General features: G+C 32.5%; 1 protein-coding gene across 1 annotated transcript in view; it reads right to left on the reverse strand.

The window, feature by feature from the left end:
• SI (sucrase-isomaltase) overlaps nt 1–27470 on the reverse strand; it is an 87044-nt gene that overhangs the window by 50059 nt on the left and 9515 nt on the right. Inside the window, exons 4-20 of the mRNA XM_059685899.1 lie at nt 27071–27188; nt 26672–26781; nt 25610–25761; nt 24095–24266; nt 22361–22460; nt 21354–21466; nt 17398–17523; nt 16693–16824; nt 15970–16089; nt 14034–14147; nt 9896–9980; nt 8847–8964; nt 6593–6764; nt 4343–4459; nt 2125–2279; nt 1209–1293; nt 495–649 (exon numbers count right to left, since the gene is read on the reverse strand). Of these exons, the coding sequence (XP_059541882.1) occupies nt 495–649; nt 1209–1293; nt 2125–2279; nt 4343–4459; nt 6593–6764; nt 8847–8964; nt 9896–9980; nt 14034–14147; nt 15970–16089; nt 16693–16824; nt 17398–17523; nt 21354–21466; nt 22361–22460; nt 24095–24266; nt 25610–25761; nt 26672–26781; nt 27071–27188 (2144 nt within the window). The remainder of the gene's footprint in view (nt 1–494; nt 650–1208; nt 1294–2124; nt 2280–4342; nt 4460–6592; nt 6765–8846; nt 8965–9895; nt 9981–14033; nt 14148–15969; nt 16090–16692; nt 16825–17397; nt 17524–21353; nt 21467–22360; nt 22461–24094; nt 24267–25609; nt 25762–26671; nt 26782–27070; nt 27189–27470) is intronic.

Raw genomic sequence — 27470 nt, forward strand, 5'->3', positions numbered from 1 at the left:
GTTAACTATGTTTCTAAAAATGATTTTTTAAAATCAGTGTTTCTATAAAAAGTAAGGATCTACCTAATAAATATAAATGACATGCAAAATAATGCCTTTTAAAAGAAACACTTTTCAAAATGTCTTGTTTAAGTAAATAAATAGAATGTGTGTATGAATGCTGCTATTTCCTTTTTAGGGCTGAAATAAAAATCTCTCCCAAATGTTTAAATGTAGTATATAAAACAAATGTTTAAGATTAGGTCAATACTCATTCTTCTGGCAATGAGATAAATATACAAAATAGAAACAGTATTAAAATGTCACCACTCTTCTAAAATTACTGCAGACCTTATATTTTCACAATTTGAAAATAATGTAACTCTTTATATAAAAAATATAACTTCATATTAATCATGTGCAACATATACTTGTTCACTTACAATGAAATGCACAAATTTTACACATTATTTAAATTTGAAATTATTCATCTTCTATAACAGTAACAGAAATACTGCAAATAGATATGGTGCATGTTTGGACTTAAGTTTCCATGTAAAGATGTTCCACAATATAATACTTGTGAGTCTATTATGATATTAAGGTTACTTACAGTTTCATAATCATACCAAGTAGCATCAGGGATGTATGCACTCACTATCTCCGCTCCCTACAATAAAGCAAGATAAATTTTATATGTGCATATAGCATAATAATATGTATATAGTTTGTAAGTTTACTTACAACTTAGTAAAATTTAAATATCTATGTCTACTTAAATGAGAATTCATTATCATTAGTACTAGAATCCTGATGCACGAAATTTGTGCAAGGGGCTCAACCTTCACAACCATGGCAGCTGCCTCAGCCCTCGCAGCCTGAAGGATGTCTGGAAGGTCGTTTGGCTGTCTGGTCTAATTAGCATATTACACTTTTATTATTATAAATAAGATCTGATTTTGAGTCTATAAATAAAGCTTTCTTTTTCAGAAGTAAAGTAAGCAATTTTCTTCTTCCCAGTTATATATTATGTATTTTAAAAGCATAAATCTAGTTAATATTTTTATAATTTTTCAAAATGTCTTCCACATTTTAGAATTTAATTTGACATTTATTAGGTTGAAACACTCTATTGAGTATTACTTATTATGAAGATATTTTGTAGTTTAGTGTAGATTTGGTTATAAAATATCCCTTTAAGCAATAAATTTATTAATTTCAAAACCTACCTGCTTCAAGACTGGGGTAATAAGTAATGAGGGGCCCCATAGGAACTGAGTGTCCTCAATCCAGCTATTTGTATCCTGATAAAACCTAAGAACAATGACAATGTTTATAACATAATGATAAAACATGAGTTTATCCAAATTCCTTATTTGGTTTACTTTACAGTTTTTCCATGGGAAAGATTATTAGCTTAATTTTACTTGCTTCATATGTCATTTTGAATCTATATTTTTTACATGCTGATGCTGGAGAGAGAAGAAAGGAAGGGAGAGAGGAAAGAAAAGTGGTGGAAGAAATTAGTGTATCTGGAATTAAAAAAAAATCTATCATATATTGTAAGATTTTTTTATCTGTAATAACTATTCTGTTTAATTCATTTTCTCCTATAAGATGGGTTCATAAAGTATCAGAAATCTTTATTTTCTACATTTTTCCCTTTAATTTTTTTATTATTAACTTCCATTTTGACTGGGATTTGAAATGATCTTTAGTCATTTCTTGAGGAAAGGTCTTGCCTTGGTGAAGATATACAAAGATAAGTACAATTCATTGTTGTTGCTGTGTCTCCCTCCTCGCCCTCCCCCCCCCCCAACTATGTTACATTTTTTTCTATATTTAGGTGATTTTCACAATATATAAATGATAAGTTTTCAATAATTTTATATTTAATCTTGCTTACTGAAATAATTTTCCTAGTACTTTCTCTACATTTTCTAAATTATATTCAAGACTCACATTTCTCCATTAATCTTGTCCAAAACACTGTTCTACTATCATTCTACAGTTCATCAAATCATTTATATGAATGTAAAAATAAGGAGTAGAAATCTTCTTGACATCCCGATCTATCTCCATTAATTTATTAATATATGAGCAAGTATAATTTTAAAGATAAAAGTTCTTGAACATTGTACTCACTCATGAAGAAATGGCCTTGCTACTGTTTCTCCAAACGTATGGGCTTTATAAAAAAGAGTATAAAGAAAAGGTAATAAAGTGTAACGAATATTCAAATAGTGCCTTGATGAATTAACCAAAAGAGAATTTTGTCCAAAAAACGCTGGGTCTTGATGCTATGGGAGAAAAAGAGAAACTGAAATAAGAAAGCTAAACTATGAATAAAAATTAATATAGAAACATTTAATCTATTTTTGAAAAGAAAATTGTATACATTTTAGCTTGTTCATAAAAAGATGAAATTACTCCTATTTCATCATCAAATTATATGAACATTTCCAGTTTCTATTTGGATATTTTTTAATTAAACTTTATTTTAAAGTAGATTTTTCTCATTTAAATACACAAAAGGAAGATAAAAATACATTTTAAGAAGGAATTTTTCCTCTGATATTATTTGTGGCAGAATGACTTATTAGCTCACATTTTCATGCTTCCTTGTATCCACACCTTTGCTATGTAACACGGTGGCCCATACCATTAAAGGGGGAGTACACACTTCCCCACTGCTTGGCTTCATTCTCAGCTATGTGACACGCTCTGGGCCACGTGGCGCATTCAAGTGAGGGTTTAAAATGTGCTTCCTGAGGACTTGCTGCCTGGAGCCTGACCATCGCCTTCGAATACTAAGCCTAGGAAGTCTGATGTCCCGGGGATTCAAGAAACAGAACTACCTGGCCATTTGCAGACTTGCAACCTGGAGGAGAGCCTCTCCGCAGAGCCTAAACTAGGTCAGCTGTGGCTCAGCCAAGGTACAATGATGTGCTCAAACCTGCTTACATCTCCTGCTTTATGGGTAACAGAGTTAACTAAGGGAACCAGCTACTGCCTCCCTGGATTCGGCATCGTGTTTCTTACCCTGAAACCAAATTTTCCTTTGGCTGCTCCCAGCTCATCAATTAGAATGGTGAGAATACTATTCAAGCCCATTTCTGAGAGATACATGATTCTTCTAATGCTCACCTCTCCCTTGAGGATGTGACATGCGACTGACTGAAGTGCTTTCAAATTAGGAACCCTATAACCCAACATGGCTCAACCTATCAACCCCCCTGTCTCGGCTTCATCGTACCAGGTTCAGGTCTAATTGTGATCTGAAGGCTCTCTCCCCTTTCCCCTGCTCCCTTACCTTTGTCCTCCACTACTATCTCCCAAGAAACACAAATTTCTTGAAAGCACTATTTCGATAGACTAGAAAGTGACTTCTCCCTAATGTATACCTTTTACTTCTGTTCTATTATGCCTCCTTCCAGGTTAAATTCTGAATTGTTGTACACCTTCTCAAACAGAATTAAGGCCCTATATGTAATCAGTATGTGAACTGCAAATACGTTTTTAACCACCACACATTTAAGTGACTCAGTGGTTTACCCTAATTTCCCCATTCCCTCTGAAAAATATGTCCATGGGAGCTCACAGCATGAAATCTCAGAGTTGGTAGAATAGCTCAGCATGTCCTGTACTTACCCTCCCACCAGCTCAGATCCATGTTTTTAAAAGCATTCGTTTTATTTATCCCAATATGTCATTCCAGTTTTGTTTATTATAGAAAGACTCTGGACTCAAACTGCTTTGCAAGTGACTTTAATTTTTTGTTGTTGTTGTTTCTTTAATTAAACAATAACTGGAGATCCTTAATATTATACTAGAGGCCCAGTGCACGAAATTCGTGCAAGGGTAGGCCTTCCTTCCCCTGGCTGCTGATACCAGCTTCCCTCTGTCACCCAGGACCTGGGCTTCCCTTGCAGCCCTGATTTTGTCCAGAAGATCGCCTGGAAGGGCATCCGGAAGGATGTCTGGTCTAATTAGCATATTATGCTTTTATTACTATAGATTATACATTTTATGAGAGAAAAATTACATGGAACTTGTTAGAATCCAAGAACCCAAACTGAAAAATATTTGGCTTTAATTTAAACATTTATGATTTAAAACACTCATATATGCTTTAGGTTTAAATAAAATATTTATGTAGTGACTACATTATGTTTCATAATTTCTTTATTTGACCATTTTTATATAAAAATACTTATAGGCCTTGAGAAGAGGACTTCTAACTCTTGGTCATGAATTATGCTGCAAGCTTTCATACCATATTTCATATAGCTATCAATTTAAGTACTTTGCTAACAGTAGGATTATGTTTTATTTCAAAACAGGGAAAGCAAGAGGAATTTACCACATATCCATCAGCATTATGGTTTCTGGAAAATGGATAGAATGCCCCAAGTTGCATCCATCTTCTGCAGAGCTCTTCTGTGGTATCCACCACAAATCCACAGATATCTGCTCCAATCTAGACAACAAACATATCTATCACTTGTCATGTAAAAATTCTCAAATATGCCAGAATAGCACACTTTTGGCCTCAATGGATTAATTTGCATGACTTATAATCATTTTGTTCCACTGTCTTCATATATTCTCCTTTAACCAAGCTTCTATATTTGGCATTTTTGTTACATACTTGCATCTAATTGCATTATTCTTTTTCTTCATTGTCTCTTTTTACTTCTATATTTAATTTAAATTTTATTTACTTCATTGTCTCTTTATGCATTCACTTTTAACATTTACTCCCAGTTAATATTTATTAATTGGTTACTAAAATAAATAACTAATCTCAAAATACATTCTACCATTTGTTATGTTTTCTTTTCTTTTGAACAAAACTTTCCATAGATGGGTCTTTTTTATTCAAATGTTCAGTTATCTTTGTACTTTGGCTTGTTATTTTTTCTCTCTCTCTAGAGACTTTACATTTATGACACTAACATTTTTTCTTACTTTTATTACCTATGTCTTTCTTTAGGCTTATTCTGTTTTTATTCTTTCATTTTCTTAATTTATGCACTTTACTCAATATTCAGCCTTTTCCAAAAAATTATCTTTATTGTTGAAAGTATTACAGATGTCCCCTTTTTTTTCCTATTGACTCCCTTCACCCCACACCCCACCTCCCAGGCCTTCACCACACTATTATCTGTGTCCATGGGCTATACATACAAGTTTCCTGGTTACTCTCTCCCCTCCCAACCCCAATCCCAGCCTTCCCTCTGAGATTCATCAGTCTGTACCATGCAGCTATGTCTCTGGATCTATTTTGATCATCAGTTTATTTTGTTCATTAGGTTCCACATAAGAGTGAGATCATGTGATACTCATCTAACTGGCATATTTTGCTTAGCATAATACTCTCCAGGTCCATCCATGCTGTCTCAAAGGGTAAGAGATCTTTCCTTTTTATAGCTGCGTAGTATTCCATGGTGTAAATGTACCAAAGCTTTTTTATCCACTCATCTACTGATCGGCACTCGGGCTGTTTCCAGATCTTAGCTATTGTAAATTGTGCTGCTATGAACATAGGGGTGAGTATATTCTTTCTGATTGGTGTTTTTGATTTATTAGGATATATTCCTAGAAATGGGATCACTGGATCAAATGGGAGTTCCATTTTTAGTTTTTGAAGAAACTCCATACTGTTTTCCACAGTGGCTGCACCAGTCAGTGTTCCCATCAGCAGTGCAGGAGGGTTCCCTTTTCTCCACATCCTTGCCAGCACTTGTCGTTTGTTGATGTGTTTTTGATAGTCATTCTTACAGGTGTGAGATGATACCTCTTTGTTGTTTTGATTTGCATCTCTCAGGTGATTAGTGACTTTGAGCATGTTTTTATGTTTCTTGGACTTCTGTATGTCTACTTTGGAGAAGTATCTATTATTCAGCCTTTTTTGTTTTGAGTCTAAGCATTTAATACTATATGTTTTTATTCTAAATGTCAACTTAGCTAATGTCTCACCATTATGATATAAATACAATTATTAGCATTCAATTTTTTGTGTCTCTATCCATTTTTCTTCCTCTTATTTTTGACTCATAAATAATTTGATAATGTGTTTTTTAATATCCAAAATCAAGATTCTGTGTGTTTTTGTGTTTTTTGTTATTATTATTTGATAGGTTCTTTGGTTTTTTGTTCAGTGCATATAAAAGAAAAAAATAAACTCTTTTAAAAATCTCTGTCCTTCTCTTTCTAAAATAGAGAGAAAAGCTTTACTTTTTAACCTGAACTAACAAGTATTTTAATATATTTAGCCTTCTGACATTTTCTTTTAGTTGGATTTTTCTCTACTATCTTATCTGGTGCTTTACAATTATCATATAAACCTTTATATACTTTAGATTGATATTTGTTTCATGAATTTATTTTTATTTGATTGAATTTTGTTTATTCTATGTTCCTGAATGTTATAGACATTACCTACATTCCTATTTTTTTATAAATTCCCTAAATCTAGAGGTTTAATTTTCTGTAACATACTTTTAATCAATGTGGTGAAAATCATTAAGATAATAATATTACAAAATAATATTACAAAATTAAGTGTAATTCACAGCTTTGATGAATAGCATTGCGTGAAAATGCTTACCATTGGCATTCCAAACAAACCGAACTCCAGCATGCCTGTGATGGACCATTCCATTTGCTCCCATGAAGCGGTGTTGTCTCCTAACCAATGTGCAGCATGGACTCCAGTTCCAGCAAAAGTTGACCGAGTCAGAATAAAGCTTCTCTTGTTAGGAAAAACTTTTTGCACAGCTCTACAAATAAAATCCAATTATTAAATAAGGTTTTTGCCCTGGCTGGTTTTGCTCAGTGGATAGAGAGTTGCCTGAGGACTGGAGGGTCCCAGGTTCTATTCCCTTCAAAGGACATGGCCGGGGTTGCAGGCGCGATCCTCAGTAAGAGGCGTGGAGGAGGCAGGTCATCCATGATTCTCTCTCACCATGAATGTTTCTATCTCTCTCTGTCCCTTCCTCTCTGAAATCAATAAAATATATTTTAAATACATAAATAAATAAGATTTTAAAAAATAATACTGATATTTGAAGTTCTGAGGTCTCAATTTCAAATATATGTATTACATACAGTTCCTAGAGCCACACCAGAATATTTGCAACTATTTTATCAATGTTTATTCCAATTTATATTTAGTTATCAATACTATTTAAATGCACTCTGTTCAAACACAGACAAAAATATTATAGAAATTATTCCGATTTGAATCACTTCCTTTATCAAATTAAATAAAAACATGTGCTTTTTTATTCACTCAACAGTTATTTTTGAAATATATAGTTTAAAATCATTGAAAATTTTTAATATAAAATGTATAAATCTGAACTTTAACTCAATACATATTTTTGTGTTACAATGATTTTAATTAATGTTTGCATTTTCAAATAACAGCAAACAATGTTGGGATAAAATGTACATATTTGAGAAGTATTTTATTTTGTTTGTTTCTAGAAGTTCACTATTCACAACTACTAGAATTATTTATCTCATCTCTGTTGGTACCTGAGTATTAATGGCAAATTTTTATTTTTATAAATAGGAAATAATCAGGAAAAGATACAAAACTTTAATTCAGTATATAAAATTATCCAGACTATCCTAGTAAAATTATAATAGAATTCTCAGCTACTTTTTCTATATTATTACCTTTAAAATACTGAACTATAATGTTTTTCTTTCTACAATTTACTCATTTATGTAATGTAATGTGTAATGTTTTACTGGGTTTAAAAGGTAAAGAAACAAACACTGAGAAGACATTGTAGAAAAAAGTTCATATCATGGTATGATTTAGGACCAAATAAACATGAGTTTGAATTAAAAACAAATTGTAGTTATTTAATTATATAAAAATTAAAAATTGCCCTGGCCTGTGTTTTCAGTGGTTAGAGTGTTGGCCTAGAGACCAAAGAGTAGTGGGTTTGACTCCTGGTCAAGAGTACATAGCTACCTGGGTCGCAGGCTTGATCCTCAGCCTCAGTCAGGGTGCCTGTGGGAGGCAACCAATTGATGTTTCTCTTCCACATATATGTGTGTATATATATATATATATGAGAGAGGGAAAGGGAGAGGGAGAGGGAAACAGAAACATCGATGAGAGAGAAATACCGACCAGCTGTCTCCTACTCCTCCCCTACTGGGAATAGAGCACACAACCAAGGTATGTGCCCTAGCTGGGAATCAAAGCAGTGACCTCTGGGTTCATAGGTTGACACTCAATGGGAAAAATATCCTCAGGTGAGTATCAAAAAAAAACTTTGTTGAGACTAGCTTTTATTGACTATTGCATTATAGGTCTTTATACAATGCTTGAAAAATAGTAGGCAATAAAGAGAAGATGTCCCCTTCCTTTGTTTTGTATCATGTTTTGTTTTTGTTTTTTTATACATAAGTAACACTCTACATTAGAAAATTCTTTTTTAGGAGATACTGCATAGAAAATTACTTTTTAATTGAAAATCCTGGTTTTGAAAAATAGTTAAAGACTTGTTCTAGAAGAGCCATCCTTCCAGGCCAATTGTGAAGTTTATGCTTAGAACACAATTATATTCAGAGAAGCAAACTCAATCAAAATTTTGAAGGGTACTTTAACTCTAAAATCAAAGAGAATCACAGTTAAATACACACACCATATTATTCTTGATAACTAAGTTCTAAATTCATGAATAATACTAAAAGAACTGATGCTCTTAATATATTAATTTCTCTATCATGAAAATATTATTTTTCTTACATGTGTGCTATTTTCCAATTCTATTAGTAAAGTGTCAAGTATATTCTAGACAATAAGTAGGAAAGAAGTTTCTGAATGGAATTGCACTTACTTCTCTGTAGCTATAGACATGCTGTATCCATAGAGGCTGTGAACATCATACTGTTTCCCCCAGGTCTGCACAGCATCCATGCAAATTGTTTTGGAATACATGAGTTTGTCAAGAATATCTAGGAGAAAATACATAAAGAACATTTTCTACAAATTCTTTGCTATTTTAAATTCTATAATAAGATATTTTTGCTCTTAAGGTATATTTTAATCTTTATAATTCTTAAATGATATGTAATGCCATATTCATTTAAAAAAACAATAAAAATGAGAATTTAATTTCCAACTAGGTCTCCACATTCTACTCCTATTGATTAAACATTAAATTTGCACTTTCACTAACACTCTGCCTCCTAACTACAACATAGTAAATAAATTCAAGGGAAAAATAACCTTTAACGTATATGTATAGAAATATATACATTTAAATTGTATATCAACTATCTATAGATCCATTTGAAAGCTTTATAGTACAATAATTAACTTAAATATGATCTAATTCTATACATGTAGACTTGTCACACAATTACAAACCATTCAAATTTTTGGTTTTTTATTGTACTTTAATTTGCTGGCATATATGATGTTGCAATAATTATTGTCATTTCTTCAGTCCTTGTAGCAATTTACTCCATTAAGAGCACATTTTTCTCTTTGGTTATTTATTTTATCCAAATTAAATGATAAAAAAAGTTTTTAGAATATGTGAGATGTAACTATTCTCATCAAGCACATTCTGATAACTGCACAGACTTATAATAAAGTGTTCATGAAAAAAAGCAGTCACTTCAATTATGATTTCAAACAAATTTTGTTTCTTTTTATTACTTACTTTATCACCAGCAAATGAAAATAAATCAACATGCTATATCAAAATTTAAAATCATTCTCTTTTATTTAGGCATACATATTTTGGCCAAAAGTAAAACAAAAACAAAAATATCGATTTCAGAGTCTCAAAATTTTACCAAACTTTGCGATTTAGGAATATATATGCTAGAATTTACCAGTCGACAGTTAATGCTAAGTAGATAACCAAATGAAATTTACCAGGAGTAAAAGGTGGATAATTCCATTTGTTGTCATTGCATCCTTTTGTTGAACCTTGAACAAAGCTGGAAACTTCATTCATGTCCTAAATGGATATAAATTGGGGAACAGCAGACTTGAAGTAATAATAAATCATATAAACTTAAGTTATTTGCAATTTTTTTAAACCTAGGGCAAACACATTGTTTTGCTTTTAGGAGATAAATATAAGCTTCCAAGCTAAAGACAAATTTGCTTATCTATACTCACTGCTTGATTCTACCTTGGGTCTGAACAAGTCATTATACTGAGAAAAATAATATCATTTGCTTTTGTGTGAATGTAGATCACAAATAGCAGAGGTATCTTTGATTGAGGAATTGTATATGAGCAAAATGTAGTTCATTTACCTAGTGTTAATTTTACATATAAAGTATTAATTACAAGTACTAAGAAACTGCCTTTTTAAAAAAATTGTATCACTCTTTTCACTGTGAGTCTATCATTGTACACATTTTTAGCATATTTATTTATTCAGCATAGCTTGTTCATTTCAGCTGGCATTTATCTAGTTTTTAGGATGTGCATTGCTAGCAACCAGGCAGGACATGCTTTGGCCACAACTTCTATTCTCCCATGAGAGAATAAAAGCAAACAATGGCAAATAGCATTTTAGTATCCTAATAAAAAGGGTTAGGACCTTTCTGAGTCCCTGGAAGGGTGTCTGGGAACCCTGGGGCTAGGAGACCACATTATGAGAACCAGCGGCCTAAACATATCTTGGAAACAGGGTTGTGAGGTATTGTGTTTACTGATTCTCTTGCCATGGAAACCTAGGCCCTAAACTTATTTTGCTACTTACTAGGGTTTTTGTTTTGTTTTGGTTTGTTTGTTTGTTTTTACCATAACCAGTTAAGTAAAGTCTTTGGACTAAAAAAAGATAAGAGAGCCCTACCCAGTTTTGATCAGTGGTTAGAGCATTGGCCTGTGGACTGAAGGTCCCTGGTCCGATTGCAGGCTCAGTCCCCAGCCCTGGTCAGGACACATATGGGAGGCAACCAATTAATGTGTCTCTCTCATATCGGTGTCTCTCCCTCTCCCTTCTACTCCCTAAAAATCAATGGAAGAATATCCTGGGGTGTGGATTAACAAAACAAACAAAAACATAAGAGATTTTAATCATACACCACACTATACACGTTCAAGAAATACAAGCCAGAGAATGATAAATATCGCATGATCTCACTCATTTGTGGAATATAATGGACAACATAAACTGATGAACAAAAACAGATCCAGAGACAGAGAAGCATCGATCAGACCATCAAATCTCAGAGAGAAGGCAGGGGAGAGTTGGGGTAAAGGGGAGAGATCAGCCAAAAGACTTGTATGCATGCATATAAGCCTAACCAATGGACACAGACACCAGGGGGGTGAGGGCATGAGTGTGAGTGGGTGGGGAGTGATGAAGGGAAAAGGACACATATGTAATACTTTAATCAATAAAAATTAAACACATAAATAAATAAAAAGAAATACATATTTCTTTTTCCTTCTCTGTTAATTGCATTGAAGTACTTCTATACAGATTGAGACAAAGTAGGGTTATAGTTGTGAGCATGCAAAACACAGAGTATTTTATTATATTATTATTTATTAATTATTGCATTATTTTCCATATGAACAACTGTAAACCTATTTTTGCCCCGCCTTGTACATATTTGAGCCTTATTCCCCACATCTCTTGTCTCTACTCTTAAAAAGGCATCTCGCTTAGTCAAGTGTCTAATTTTGCTTTCCTCAGAAGTATGTTTGCTTTGTTACTCTTCCCTTCTCCCATCTATATCATACCCGCATGTAATTAATGTGAAAAATTAAGGGTACTGAAAAGAATACATTTATCATTGTGAATCAGATTTTTAAAAGTAAATGTTTTCTTTTTTCCGAATATTTTTCTTAACAACAAAGAAGGAAAGTTAGGTAGTTATTCTAAAATATATGTTGGAGTTATTTTATTAAATTTCTTGAACTATTATGTTCAATTTTTTTCTATGACAATTTAGCTCACATAATTTTTCAAAGTGATTTCAATATTTAAACTTATAGTTTAAAAAATTAGGATGGTATCTAAATTATATATCTAGCAAATTACAAAACTATTTTAAGATGTGACTTAAAGTCAGTTAAATGACAGTTATTTTTACTGTATATTCATTCTAACAGAAAAAAATAATGTGAAGAAAATTAAGAAATTAAAAAAACAACAACTTAGTAGTAGGATTTGGCAATCATTCCAGTAAGAACTTGCCACTCTTTATACATAGTATAATTAATTCAGTGATATTTAGTGAGGTTTGAAATCATTTTAATTATTATGCTATGTTGTTATATTTTAAGCATTAGTCAAAATGCTTCTCTATTAGCCTCAGAAAGACGCTGCCTTTCTCACATGCTCTTCCTCATCCCATTTCCTGTTTCTTTGGAGTTGTATCAGGTATTTCGGTCTTGAAAGGTTGTAGGAAATGGAGTATTCTCTCTTTCCATGGTACAGCCATCTTCTCTCTCACTATTCTTAAAGTGCCATTTATATTCTAACTCCATTCTAGTAAACTCTAAATTGTTTCCTAAGCAAGTGAGAAGAGGGAATGAAAAAATTTTCCATTTAAATTAAATAATACAATTGAAATTGGTGCTATAATTGAAAACAAAACACAAGAGCAGATGCATTGTTGTTGTTAATTCTACCAGCAGCTAGGTATTATCATCATGATCTCACAGATTTTTTGTCTAATAACTAAAGCCTCTCCATCTCATTCTATTACTATCATGGAAATCCTCATGATTATGTTTAACTTTTACTCAATTTCATGTTTTCAGCAGAAAACATAGTTTTCCTATCTTTATATGACCCACAAAACACCTGATATATTCATGGTGCAAGATAAAGACTTGTTATCTAACAAATTGTTTGAATTAATAAATACATGATTAACTAAAATAATGACTGAATGCCAAAACCGGTTTGGCTCAGTGGATAGAGCGTCGGCCTGCGGACTGAGGGGTCCCGGGTTCGATTCCGGTCAAGGGCATGTACCTGGGTTGCGGGCACATCTCCAGTAGGAGATGTGCAGGAGGCGGCTGATCGATGTTTCTCTCTCATCGATGTTTCTAACTCTCTATCTCTCCCCCTTCCTCTCTGTAAAAAATCAATAAAATATATTTTAAAAAAATAAAAAATAAATAAAATAATGACTGAATGAGTATTAAAGACTTTAAGGAAATAGAAATATTATGGACCTAAACAGCCAAAGATAGCTATCCCAAGGAATCGTTTTATCTCTCCTTCCAAAATTCTGCACTATTGCAATATCTTTGAACAAAATCCTTGATGTTTTTTCTATGTTCAGATTTATTATACTTTTTTTCCCTGAAATATAGATTTTTTTAGGCTCACCAAATAGTTTCGTCCCCAAATGCAGCTATAATTTCAACAACCAAAAATACTAAATCATTTACTATCATACAGTATTATTCTATACAACAAACCTTGCAGCAGGCTATCAATATCTACAGATAGAAAACTTCATGCAAGGAAACTTTTAAAGATTTGTGTTTTAATGTAATAAGTATTACATTAAAATCAGATATCTAGGATTTTGTTTACTATTGTTGTTTATATTGAGATAAAACATTTAATCTAGCCAATTTTGACTTGTTCTATTCTATAACTTACTAAAAAATGTTTTTTAAAGGGTAAGGGCTTATATAGGTTCATATTACTGCAATTGCTGACTACTGTAGACTTAATACATTTTTTGGAGTTGTACTAATATTGGATTATTCTCAAATCTTGTAAACTGATTTTTTGGCAATAAGTTATTGGTCATAAAGATACAACACCTTAGTAATAAAAATGAAATGTATTCTATAAAGTGTATTACTAAAGATTAACAAAATCTCTTTTTTCAGCTTTTAGTTTTTATTCTTGTCTAACTCATGAGCACAACAGGTATAATACTTATACATTCTAAAAAATATTACAAGACCTTTTAATTTTATGTTCATACAGTATAAAATATATATTGTCAACTTGATAATAATATATAGAAGAAGAATTATGTTCTTTGTCCAAAATCACTGGCTTAAAATAGTTACTTACAATCCAAAGTCCATCATATTTCACTTCTTGATGGAAAGTGCTGCATTCATTTGCCCACCACTCTATGCAGCTTGGATTAGTGAAATCAGGGTATACTGATAATCCTGGCCATACCTAGAAGAATAGACCATTTACATATATACATACATTTTTAAAATAAATAAATGAGAATTCAAAATAATTGAGAACAAGAATTATTAGTCATAATGTTGTAACCCATGCCCAATATATATTTACAATAATCTCAGGCCTACTTTAAAATGCATTTAACAGAAAGTAAATTAAAAAAAGAAAGAGTGAGAACATGAAGCATTGATGAAGAGAAAAATAGAAGTAAATGGGATGGATGAGGTTATTTTGACTGCAGCTTAATTTAATTCTTAGCATCCTAGTAGGTTAGGTTAAAAAATAAAAATCAAATAATATATTCATTGTCTGATAAAATAAAGTATATTATTAAGTCCAAAAGCAACCGCTTCCAAAAACTTCAAGGGAAAAACTGTATATATATATTTTCAATTTGACAAATGCATATATGACACTTATGTGCTGGGCAATGGTTTAAGCATTTTTATTACTATTAACTCATTTATTCTTCCCTAGAACTTTGGGGGACAGGTACTATTTTAATCATCATTTTACAGATGAAGTAGGTTCTATAATTAAACCCATTTTATAGACAAGAGAAGTGGTGAACAGATAAGTTAAATAAGTTGTTCATGGTCATATCACTAATAAGTGGGAGAGAACTTCAAACCCAGGCACTCTCATGTCAAAGTCCATGGTACTAAACTCTACACTTATTATATTGCTTTTTATGATTGGTGTTTCTTTGAATTATTATACTTATTACTTAAAATAAAGATGTTGGGGTAGATGAATTAAATTTCAAATAAATTGGGATAGATAATATTGTTTTATATGTAAACTATTTGTATGGGTTATGTGATCTGTGCATATCCAACAGAACAGGTCTTAACAAAATGTATTATGTGACTTATTAATAGGCTTTGTAAGTAGAAAATTCACCGCCCTCAAATTCATTTTTTCACCTATAAATTATGAAGTTTAATCATGGCTACCTCATTATTTTATTGTGAAGATTAAATGTAAACCATAAAACTTAGTACACAATATATAAGTACTCAACTTATATATGCCTTCTTTTATAGAGAGGAAGTTCAATTTTGCTTTCTGGTGGAGTGAAGAATTAATTAAAGAAGACTTGTAACAGAAATTTTCACTTTGATAAGTGAGATAAAAAGTGATGGTTAAGATACTCTTTGGTATTTTAAATAATGTGATAATAAATATGCTTTTATATAATTTCACAATTGATCTTGTTTTATTCTTTTGGTTACATTATGGAAGTTGAATTACCAAGTCAATATACCTAGATATTATGGGTTTTGATATGTCTTATGAAGTTGTCTCCAAAAGAATATTTATCCTTGTTAAAATTTTGCACTTTGAAGCTAGGCAGTGTCCTGACTCTGCTCTTAATTGCTCTGTGATATTAGAAAAGTTACTTCACTTCTCTCAAATTCATGTTTTCACCTATAAATTAAGAATTCTAATCATAACCATCTCATTTTATTGTAAGGGTTAAATATAAACTATAAAACTTAATACACACCTGTAAGTATTCAATTTATATATGCATTTTACATAGTTATCAGAATTTTGTAATATACATTATCTTATTTTTATCGTTAGTTTTCATTTTGTATAGCACTAAAAATTATCAGTCTTATAATCATCTCTTCAGTTTTAGAGATGATTGGAATATTTACTCTGTCTAAAATACCTCTACACAATTAAAATATCAAATCTAGACTTGAAAGTGAATACACACACATGTGTACACACACAAAACCTTTGTCACTGCACAATAGAAAATCTGACCAACACAACTTCAATAATTATTACAATTTACCTCTCCGATAATAGTTGTAGTCCCATCTGAGTCGTTTACCCAAACTTTTTGTTCATTTCCCCTCTCATAGGTAGCATACTTAGATCCATCCGCCCGCTTACTGATGGCAATTCCGGGGTCCTGATAATAGAAGAATTAGCAAAGATCACCAAGGGGCAAAATGTGTCTTTGGACACCAAGGCTAAAATCATCTACAGTCTACACCCTAATCTTCCCAATTACTATGCACAGGGAAGAAGAAGAATAGGAAAAGGAGGATTCATTTGAAACATGGCACTGGGAGAGAGTTCTATGGATAGGTTGAATCACCATAAACACAAACAAGTGGACCCGAGGGCAAATTAAGCCTGAAATGTCACTGATGGCAACCATGACAAAACTGAAGCTGTCCACCCACCATCACGTCATGAGAAGGCAGGGTTCTTCTGGAAAGACAATAATGCTGGGAAAAACAGGAGGCAGCAAGAAAAGAGGAAGAGCGATTATGATATAGATTGACTCCAGAAAAGAAGCCAAAGGCATGTGCTAGGCATGCGCTATAGGAGCTGAGCAGGGCTGTTCAGGAAAGGACTGTGTGCACATCACTGATTCATAGGGTTGTCAGAAGTCAGAGCTGATTCAGTGGTGCATAACAGATACAATAATAGAAAAAAAGAAATGGTAGAAAATCTATTAACTGATTAGAGTGTAAATAGTAAAATTGTATTGATAAATAGTCATTACCAAAATGATGACATATTTCTGTCCATGATCATGCAAATCTTGAACAAATTCAGGGAGCCCGTTATATGCAACTTTATCATAGGTGAAGTCTTTCTTGTCTTCCATATAGTCAATATCAGTGACCTGTGTATCCTAAAGATTAGCAGAGTATCTATCAATAAATAGACCTGAAATAACTGTACCATACTTCAATTTTTAAGTCCAAAAAAACTTGTATTATAAATATAAAATTTTTACAAAGTAAATGAACATAGGTCCCTTTTACTTACCTAATGATTAATGGTATTTATATATAAAATAAGTATTTCTAATTCTAGATTACAAAAGCATTATGATTATTCACATTTGTTTCAGTGATAACTAAATATGCATTATATAATTGCATAACTGTATAAAAACCCTACACATTACATAAACTATTATATTAAAAGGTATATAAGCTTTAAGAAATAAAGCCTACGAAAACACTAAATATGATTCTGTCCACAGTTAAACGTGTATTTTGTTATAGTATTTTTTATTACCACATCTCAAAATTTCACATAGGACTGGGCATTATCTATGGTAATAAAATGTACTTTATCATTAAAAGGCAACTTAATAATCCATATGCATCTACATAATTATCCTGACTATTTCCTACATTTATGATTATGTGACACTATTTAATGTGGTATACATTCCCCAACCCTTTATCCCACTTACAAATGGTATGCCAGCTTCCCGATTTCTTTTTACCACTTCTTTCACTACATCAAGTGATGTATAATTCCATTTACTCAGCTGGAATCCAAGGCTCCAATATGCTGGCATTGCCGGTCGCCCAATGAGCTTAAAGTAATTAGACATTTAATTAGTTCCAATAAAGAGTATTAGAATCTAATATTAATATGCCTATTACTCTATTATATCTCTAGCATTCATTTAAGTTTAATTACATATTTTAAACAAGTATTTATATTTTCAAATGTGTCTTAGGTATTCTATTAGAATTCTGTCCTGAACACTTAAAAATGGCTTTGTAACTATTCTGTTTATTTTGTGTTGGAAGATTAGAAATTTAGTACTTAAAATAACATTTGCAAAGATATATTTTGCTCAGCATGTAAAATAAAAGAGGAGAATACATTAATAGCATCAAAGAGATATGAGAAAAAATAAACTGTCCAATCACACTCTCACTTCCTTTAGCAACAAAATGACTGAATGATTCAATAAATGAATATTCATCATGGTAGAAAAAAAGATGTTTAAAAGTACACAATTTCTATTTCCTTACATTTTGGCACTTATTTCTCTCCTAGTTTTCAAATATATTAATAAAATATATGTATACGGGCCTCCACTCAGTTATCTTATAAGGTGTTTATCTCATTCACATGTGGGCCTTGGCTTCTCTCCAAAGAGGCCAAATGGAGACACTCCTTCCATTGCCTTGGTGGCCCAAGCAGGTTCGTTGTACGTCCACAACAGACTGTCAGTGTCTTAATCACAATAACACAGAAGATGATTTGCTCATGAAAATATGGGTGTAACTCATATTATGTCTTTTTCACTAAAACTATTAGGTTATATTAAGACAAATAATCTTATTTGAAATAATGAATATTCTTTGGTTTTGGCTTGTGTGTGTGTGTGTGTATACATATATATCATGGAATATATATATTTTTCCATTATAAATGATTTATCCATTATTCATGTCTAAATGCTACTATGTAAAATTTCTAAATTCAAAAATTGGGCTATGCATTCAATGAAGAATTAAATTTATTTTTATAATAATTTATAATAATAAAAGCATAATATGCTAATTAGACCAGACAGCCAAACGACCTTCTGGACATCCTTCTGGATGTCCTTCTGGATGAAGCTGCAGTGGCGGGGGCCAAGGCAGAGGTGGTTAGGGGTGGTCAGGCAGGCAGGTGACAAGTTAGGGGCAATGAGGCAGGCAGGTGATCAGTTAGGGGTGATCAAGCAGGCAGGCAGAGGCACTTAGGGGCGATCAGACAGGCAGAGTGGTTAGGGGCAATCAGGCAGGCAAAAAATTAGGACCCAATGGTCCCGGATTGCAAGAGGATGCAGGCCTGGCTGAGGGACCTCCCCCGCCCCATTCAAGAATTTTGTGCACCAGGCCTCTAGTCTATATATATAAAAGCCTAAGCAACCGCATGACCAGTCGCTATTACACACCCTGACCACCAGGGGGCAGACACTCAACACAGGAGCTTCCTCCTGGTTGTCAGTGCACTCCCATAGCGGGAGCGCCACTCAGCTGATCAAGGGGCATCAGACACCGGGCTCACAGCTGGAAAGAGCAGCTGCAGCAGCACGAGCCTCTCCCGCCTCTGCAGCAGCACTACAGAGCTGCGGTGGTGGCAAGTGCAGCAGGCTGCGATGAGTAGGAGCGGTGCTGCGCCTGGACTGGGCTCGGCCTCCTCCCCGGCCTCCAGCTGCTTCGTGTACTACTACATCCCTCGGGAGATGTCAGACTGCCGGTTTCGGCCCGATCCCCACAGGCCAGCTGACATTCCCCGAGGGGTCCCAAATTGCAAGAGCGCACAGGCCAGGCTGAGGGACCCCACCAGTGCACGGATCTATGCACTGGGCCTGTAGTTAATCAAATAAAACGCTCAGAAACTCAGTATTTTAAACCCTATTCATCTTAATGTTCCACAAAATTTCTTTAAAAGTTTGGACATGGGATTGAAATGTCTTTGTGTGTGTGTGTGTTACAGATATGGCATAATTTATATTTCATAAAAATATATAAAATATTTATTAGATATTACATTAGTTAGATATTCATTTCATATGTATATACATTTTCTTTAAAACATAAAACTATCTGGATAGTCAAGTAAATTATGTTTTAAATTTTAACATACTGAACCCAATAATTTGGTCAGCTTGTACAAAAAGGACCGTTAGTTTTCCTTCAAACAAGAAACAACATTTCTTTTGTCTACTCTCCACATAATTTGAGCCTCATTTAAATGCAGCAGTGATTAGTAGTGCTGTGTTTTATACCAGTATTTTATGGTAGAGCTTACATTCAAGCCTTTGCAACTCGACCCAAAAAATGATGTAAGCAAGTGGACTGCTGTATGTACGCTGCATTCACATGCCAAGCATGACTAAGTCCCAACTGCTGCCTTACTCAACACGTGACAACTCTCCCAATCAATATTTCAAAAACAAAATGTCAAATTCCTTTTAAAAATGTGCTGTCCCTTGTTTGATGGTGTGGTAACCATACACAAAGTCTGTATACAGGCCAGCCTATCACTGTAATTATGATTTCATATAATAGAGACTGTAACTTTGTGTTCTTTTCTGAAATTTACTCTTATAAACAGCAATTTGGGAATTATTGGACATTTTAATTATTCAATCGTGTATAATCCTAGCTACTCTCATTTTAGGCTTTTGGATACTAATTAAAGACAGTTTTTTATAGCAATAATTTCTTCTTTGAGATTATCTTAGGAAACGGGAATTGCATGTCAAAATATAATTAATAAATCAATATTTCATTTCATTGATTGCTTTTAGATAGAGATTGGATGGGAGAAAGGAAGAGAGAGAGAGAGAGAGATTTATTTGTTATTTCACTCATTGATACATTCATTGGTTGATTCTGTATGTGCTTGACCAGAAATCAAACTCACAACCTTGATGTATCAGGACAACATTCTAACCAAGTGAACTACTTGGCCAGGAAGCAATATAACAAAATTTTAAAAATAAGCATGATCCATACATCTGATACCAATAAAAATGTTTTATTTTTCTATGATAACATCAGGAAGTATATACACCACAGGATAACAATTCTAAGGAAGAAACTCAAAATCAGGCTCAAGGAATGCCCTGATTTCTCACCTTCCCAAGGCCCATTTTGGACTCAGTTACGCCAGGATGTTACTTAATAGGTAAGTGAGAGTTGCTTAGACGGTAACCTTAAAACATAAGACTTCAGAGTGTGTTTCAAAATCTGTGCTTGCTTCTATTAAACCTGAGTGTCATAGCCAATTTTCTGAGAGTTTACCTACTATGCATTAAAAGTAAGTTTCACTAGCCTTCCTCATAATTCAGTTGCCTCTAGGATTTTTACCATAGAGTTGTATAACCTATATATTCATTGCCTATCCTGAGGCTTGAAGATACTTCCTCATAAAGAAATTCAACTCCTGCCCTGACTGGTTTGGCACAGTGGATAGAGCGTCGGCCTGTGGACTCAAGGGTCTCAGGTTCGATTCCAGTCAAGGGCATGTACCTTGGTTGCGGGCACATCCCCAGTGGGGAGTGTGCAGGAGGCAGCTGATCGATGTTTCTAACTCTCTATCTCTCTCCCTTCCTCTCTGTAAAAAATCAATAAGATATATTTTAAAAAAATTTAAAAAAAAAGAAATTCAACACCTGAATTCAAATGCCTAGAAGTAATACACAATTATATGTCAGATAGATAGACATTTAAATATACATAGGCTTCACAGTACAGAAAACAAAACCAAAAATAAAAACCACCTAACATAACTGAGAAATGGTAAGATTTAAACATACAGCTAGCTTTCAGGCTCCAGATACCTTAAAGTCATTTAATATGTAGGCAAGTTATATATGTTTAAAATATCTTATAATATAAACCTGAAACACACCTCTTGATACTGTTGCACTACTTGTTCTGGTGTATCACCTAGAAAGATGTAAAAGTCCAGAATGCCACCAATAATTCTGTAAGTTATGATAGGAGTAGGCTGGATGAAAATCTCTACAACATAAAAATTGAGAAAGCATATCATATGTCAATAGTAAAAAGGTAAAGAGTGATAAAATAATTATAGTATCTATTTAAAGTGTTGTCTATTAAGCACATAATTTTAAGCTGTTTTTAAATAATTATGAGGCAATAAGATATTGAAAATAGGAAAAATACATGGAAAAAGTAAAATGCCACCACGTATGAGGTTTATGATAGGATATCCCAGATGTTTCCTTGTAAAGATACTGGCAAAAGCTCCCATAGAAATGGCATAGCAAGGAATAGAAAACCAGTCCTTTTGCAACATAAATATTGCTTTCTTAAATTGCATTTCAAGTAGTTATTTCTAAGAAAAACATGTAAAATTTGATGGTTCTATATGTAAAACAATAATTGCCTAGATAACCATCTAATATTACTGTTCTTGCTGAATTATTAATTTTTTGGCTTTTTATTATCATCAGTTTACCTGTTAAATATGGGTATTGCACTCATAACATTAAAAAAGATTTTACATTACTTGAATTATGATAAACTAATAAAATACTATCTCTTCTTTCTCTCCCCATATCAACCTTTCTCTTTTTTATTTGTATCCTAACTTATCTTAACAAACGAGGCTATGGAAATGGGAATATTCATTTTCATGGGTGTGTTTCAATGTTGTTCTGAAAGAAAAGGAAAAATCCTCAATATCACAATGTTACATTTTTTTCAAATAGAGTACTGGCATGCAAAAATTCAGTGTCTCACTCACTACAAAACCTACTTATAATTTCGCAGACTACATCACTAACAATAGAATTTACTCTCAGATAATATGTATTATTGGAATAAGGAGAGTAGCTCAAATATTTCAAGTTCAATCTCATTTAAATATATCATCAGATAAATGACTCTTACCCATCGCATTGCTGTTCATCAAGAAAACACCAAATGACTTTCCAGAAGTATCTTCAATGCACATGAAGAATGTTTGATGGCCATATAAATTATTATTATTCTATAAGACAAAATGTTAAAATTAAATTTTAAGTCTATTTAACACAAAAAGTTTATATATTTAAAATGGCTTTTACAAATTCCACTTTGTTTCTGTTATTCATCCCTCTTAGCTCTATGCTAATCTTTCCCCCTACAGTGTATGTGCCATGTGTAACTCTTCAGCACAAAAACATCAAAATGATTTTAGTTATTAACATATGAAGATAAAATATGTAACAATACATGATTTGTACTAGTAAGAAATTATTTAACTTTCCTTTATGTTTTATTATGATTAAATGAGTTTTAATAAGCTACTCATGATAAGGTATTGACATATTTAACCACTATGTTCATATATACCCAAGGAACTGCAGAGAATTCCTGAATTATGTCCACTCTCATAGAACTTTTGCAGTACATTTATTGAGAGCTGATGAGTAGATGAAATGGCTCCTAGGAGGCAAGTCGGAAATACACTTATGAGGAGAAAGAAATAAGAGTTCTTGACTGATTGGATATGGAGGCTCAAAGGAAAGAATTGCATTTAAAATAGCTATGAGGTCATCAGCCTGGTGTTTATTACAGATCTGATACTGTAAACAAGGATTGGTAAAATTTGTTAGTCATCTGGTACTCAGTGAGGTTTTTTTAAAAACAAATTTACTTATATATTTTTTAGAAAAAAAATAGTTAGCATTGGCATTTAAAGAGTTGCTAAAATTTGCCTGGCCGGTGTGGCCAAGAGGTTGAGTATCAATCTATGAACCAGGAGATCACAGTTCAATTCCTGGTTGGGGCACATGTTCAGGTTGTGGGCTTGATCCCCTGTGGGGGGCATGCAGGAGACAGTCAATCAATAATGTTTCTCTTATCACTGATGTTTCTCTCTCTCCCTCCCTCTTTCTCTCTCTTTAAAAAATAAATAAAAACATTTTTTTAAGTTGCTATAATTTTACTCAAAAATCATTAATTAATAAAAAAAAATGATGTGGCCTTTGTCCTGAAGAATCTCATATTCTGGAAGTATAGTCACATGTATGCACCAATAATACACTGTGATGATTGTTATACTAAAATATGAATAAAGGTTTAGAAAGTAAATATTAATTCTGTATAAAAGAGTTTGGGAGAAATTGCTATGAGGTGAAACTCTAACTGAGCCCTCAATGACATTGAATACATGATAAAGAATTACAGGTTTCAGTATTTAAAAAGAAAACCAACTCCTTGTGCAAATGTGTGAACTTATAGAAGGCTATATTATGTTATGGCAGAGAAAGAAGTATGCATAAATGCCCAATATGATCTCCAATAGATAGGCAGACATTATATCACACAAAACCATGCATAACATGCTAAGAGTTTAGAATTATTTTAGTACAATAATAGATTTAAGTACAAGAATGACCAAAAAGGAAATGATAAAATATAAAAATCAAAAGAAAACATTCATAAACTGGAAATACCTATTTAAACATGCATAAAATCTGTTGGTCACTTATTGATATAATATAGGACTAAGTTATCAATTCTTGCCCTTACAATAAATAATCTTCTGGAATATGTAACACTAGAGGATTTCAAATAGGCTTAAAGTATATCAACTTCAATATAGAGATTTTATTTATAATAAGAAAGATAGTTCCTTACATCACCAGGAAGTTGATCCCGGGTAAAAATGGGCCATGTTTTCCAATACAAATCATGACGAAATCTCTTATGAATATGTTCCCCAAAACCATAAATATATTCACTGGGAACCCTGGTTGAGATCTGTAGATACTGGTCAGAATATACCAAGGGACCAATGCTGGTGTCAAACCTGTACCACGAAAGAAGAAAATAAATGATCTAGAATTATAAAAAATATACGCTATTGGATCTAGGTCTGTCTTATTTTCCAGAATGCTTCATTTTAAATACATCATATGTTAGCCTTGGTCACTTCTTAAGAACACATAAATTATACCATAAGCAGAACTTGTTAATTCCATCAACGCAATTTAATTCATCATCACCAATATATTCCTTCACATGCATTCTCTCCTTTCATCACAATCCTAAAGCACAACTACCTTTATGAACCCCATTTCACCAATGACAGAATTGGGAAAGTGAATTCATTTTTTTCTAAGGTGACAACCTCGTAGACAGGAGAGCCAGATTTCAAATCCAGTTCTGCCTTGTTCCAGAGGCAGGCTTCCCTCCTCTGACATATATGCTAAAATTGAGTTCAAAATCATTCTTTGAAAAATAAAAAAGGTTTTATATTTTATGAATATCAAATATATACTACGAGATGTGAAATAACATTTAATATTTTTGTGATTTAACATAAAGGTAATTGCGAATTATAAAAATATATTTAAGAGAGGCAATTGTGGAGACTTGATCTTGGCTGCTTAATTACCCTTTCCTGGAGATGCAAAAGAATTTATCTGAAAAATTACTAAGTTCTTTCTCAATATTCCTCACACTACATTCATAATGAAGGCATTCAATGCTATATTTAATTGAATACTTATAAATAAGAAAAAGACCTTTAGCATTACTATAAAAATTAGCCTCCCTCTGAATAGAAGCTAGGTGATCCTATAAATTGACAACAGACTTAAGGTAAATAATAGGGAAAGGACACAATAGGGGTTCTAGGTCTGTGAAAACATAGGCAAGGCTAACACGTATCACTGATGTTCTCCACCTTCAACTTTGGTTGGCCTGTCCTTGTAATTTTCATCCACAGAAAATAAAATTCCTGTATAAATATATTTTTAAAAAATATGTACACCACCCTCTTTTGGAAGGAAAGCTATTCTTTCTGAAAATGATTTAAAATTGAGATTGCCCTAGTCTAGCCTGTTTGGCTCAGTGGACAGAGCATCAGCCTGGGGACTGAAGGGTCCTGGGTTTGATTCCGGTCAAGAGCACTTGCGTGGGTTGCGGGCTCAGTTACCAGTAGGGGGCCTGCAGGGTGCAGCCTATCAGTGATTCTCTCTCATCATTGATGTTTCTATCTCTCTCCCTCTCCCTTCCTCTCTGTAATCAATAAAAATATATTTTAAAAAACACAATAAAATTAAGATTTTCCTATTTCTAAAATAGAATAAAATTAAATAGTTATTTAACCATGTATAAATGTAAAATAAGATAATTCCAATTACTTACAAAATGTTATTGTTGCTTTTTCTAATAACTTTGATGCTGAATGGATTCTCTGTAACTCTCACATCATACAATGTATCAGAAGCTGCAGTTCCACTAAATTCTTTTACAAACTGATGAGGAACTTCATATCTTCTATTATTTGGATCAGTGATCTACAAAGATTTAAACAACTTAGCATTATCTTATTAAAAACTGTTATTTAATTTTCCAGGTCTGAATTAAATATTAAATGCAAATTCCAAATAGAATTTAATACATTTATTAATTTTATAAATGAGTTAATCTAGCCATAAACTTAATTTTAACATTGTTGAATAGCTTTGCACAAAATAAATTATATAAGTTGTTAAGAAATAAATAGAATTACTTGGTTATAAAAGTACTGTGTATAAAATAAAGATTTTTATTGACTGATATAAAATATTAATAATAGTATTATAAAATATTGATTTTTGAATACTAGGTTTTTTGTGAATTTAATTATCCTTATTGCTTTTCATTATTTACCCCTTATAAATCCCATAATGATTTTAAATTTTGTTTAAAAAATGCCTTAATTCCTTGAAAACTTTGCTAAAAAGGTAATATACACAGGATATAATGTTTTCAAATCCAAAAGACCATACTAGTAAACTACTGCTAAAACACCCACATAAAAACTAGTTTATTTAAAATCACAAAGACAAGTGATACTGATAAAAAGAACTAGGGAGTGTAAGTCACATTTATACAGCACAATTAACCTCTTTCTCAAATTAAAATTTAAACTAATTCTTAGTCACAGTCTGTAGTTGGAATAAAAGTTACTACAGTTTATTGAGTTTTATTCTTAAGACACTGCATTTTACAATGACTACATTATTAAAGTCTCCAAAAATACTGCCTGAGGAACTATTTATGTTACATTTGAGTACACAAGCTCAGAGAAGTCTAGTAGTCTAATTAGTCCTCTGCTATGGAGTAAATATTTTTTGAGGGAGCAAATGTCTTGATAGAATGAATGGTATGCTCATAACATGCTTTTTATTATTAACTTTTTTTTAGAAATCCCAAAAACCAAACCTTAAACCGGAAGCGATTGGATGTTTGACTTTGAGTTGTGAGGACAAGAGTGTTAATGTCATTTCCAAATACTGTGGGTGAAGAAATCCTGTTTAATTGGGCTTCAAGTCCTTAAAGAAACAAAAAGTTGGTATGAATCATGCCTTGATTTATAAAGATTAATAATTATTACATGTTTTCTTGTATTTGCAATGTCATTGATTTTATCACAAATATTGATCTCTTTCTATACAGAAGATACAATTATAAAATATAAATCCTTAATATAATCATTTTGGACATTCTTGAATACATACTTTCCATTTGATTCTATTTATTTTCCAAAGAAAAATATAAAACATATTTTTTATTCCACTTCAAATATTTGATATTGGATTACCATGATAGAACAATTCTCACCAGTATTTGTTGTTTTAATTCCCGCAGCAGTATAGCCATGGTTATTTGCAAAGAAACACCAAGGTATAACAGAATTATTCCAGGGTCTCCAGCAGCAACCTCGCAATTCACAAGTAGCCTGATAAAACATTTATAAAAGGAATTATATGGTTAGTACTGTTATCATTTGTGTCAATCTCTTATTTTCTTAAACATTCATTCACTCAAAAAATGTTTAAATGAACGTTTTTTGAAAAGGTTATTTATATATGTTAGAATATCACTTATTCTTTTCTTCCTCTCATTTGAAAGAAATATAAATACTTTATCAATTGAATTGATTACATCATATCAGAGATTGATGCCCTGAGTTGTGTTTAATTTCCATACCAGTGCACATGATTGTAAATTCTAAGGTTTC

Source organism: Myotis daubentonii, chromosome 3 (genome assembly GCF_963259705.1).
Source record: "Myotis daubentonii chromosome 3, mMyoDau2.1, whole genome shotgun sequence".
NCBI classification, from domain to species: domain Eukaryota; kingdom Metazoa; phylum Chordata; class Mammalia; order Chiroptera; family Vespertilionidae; genus Myotis; species Myotis daubentonii.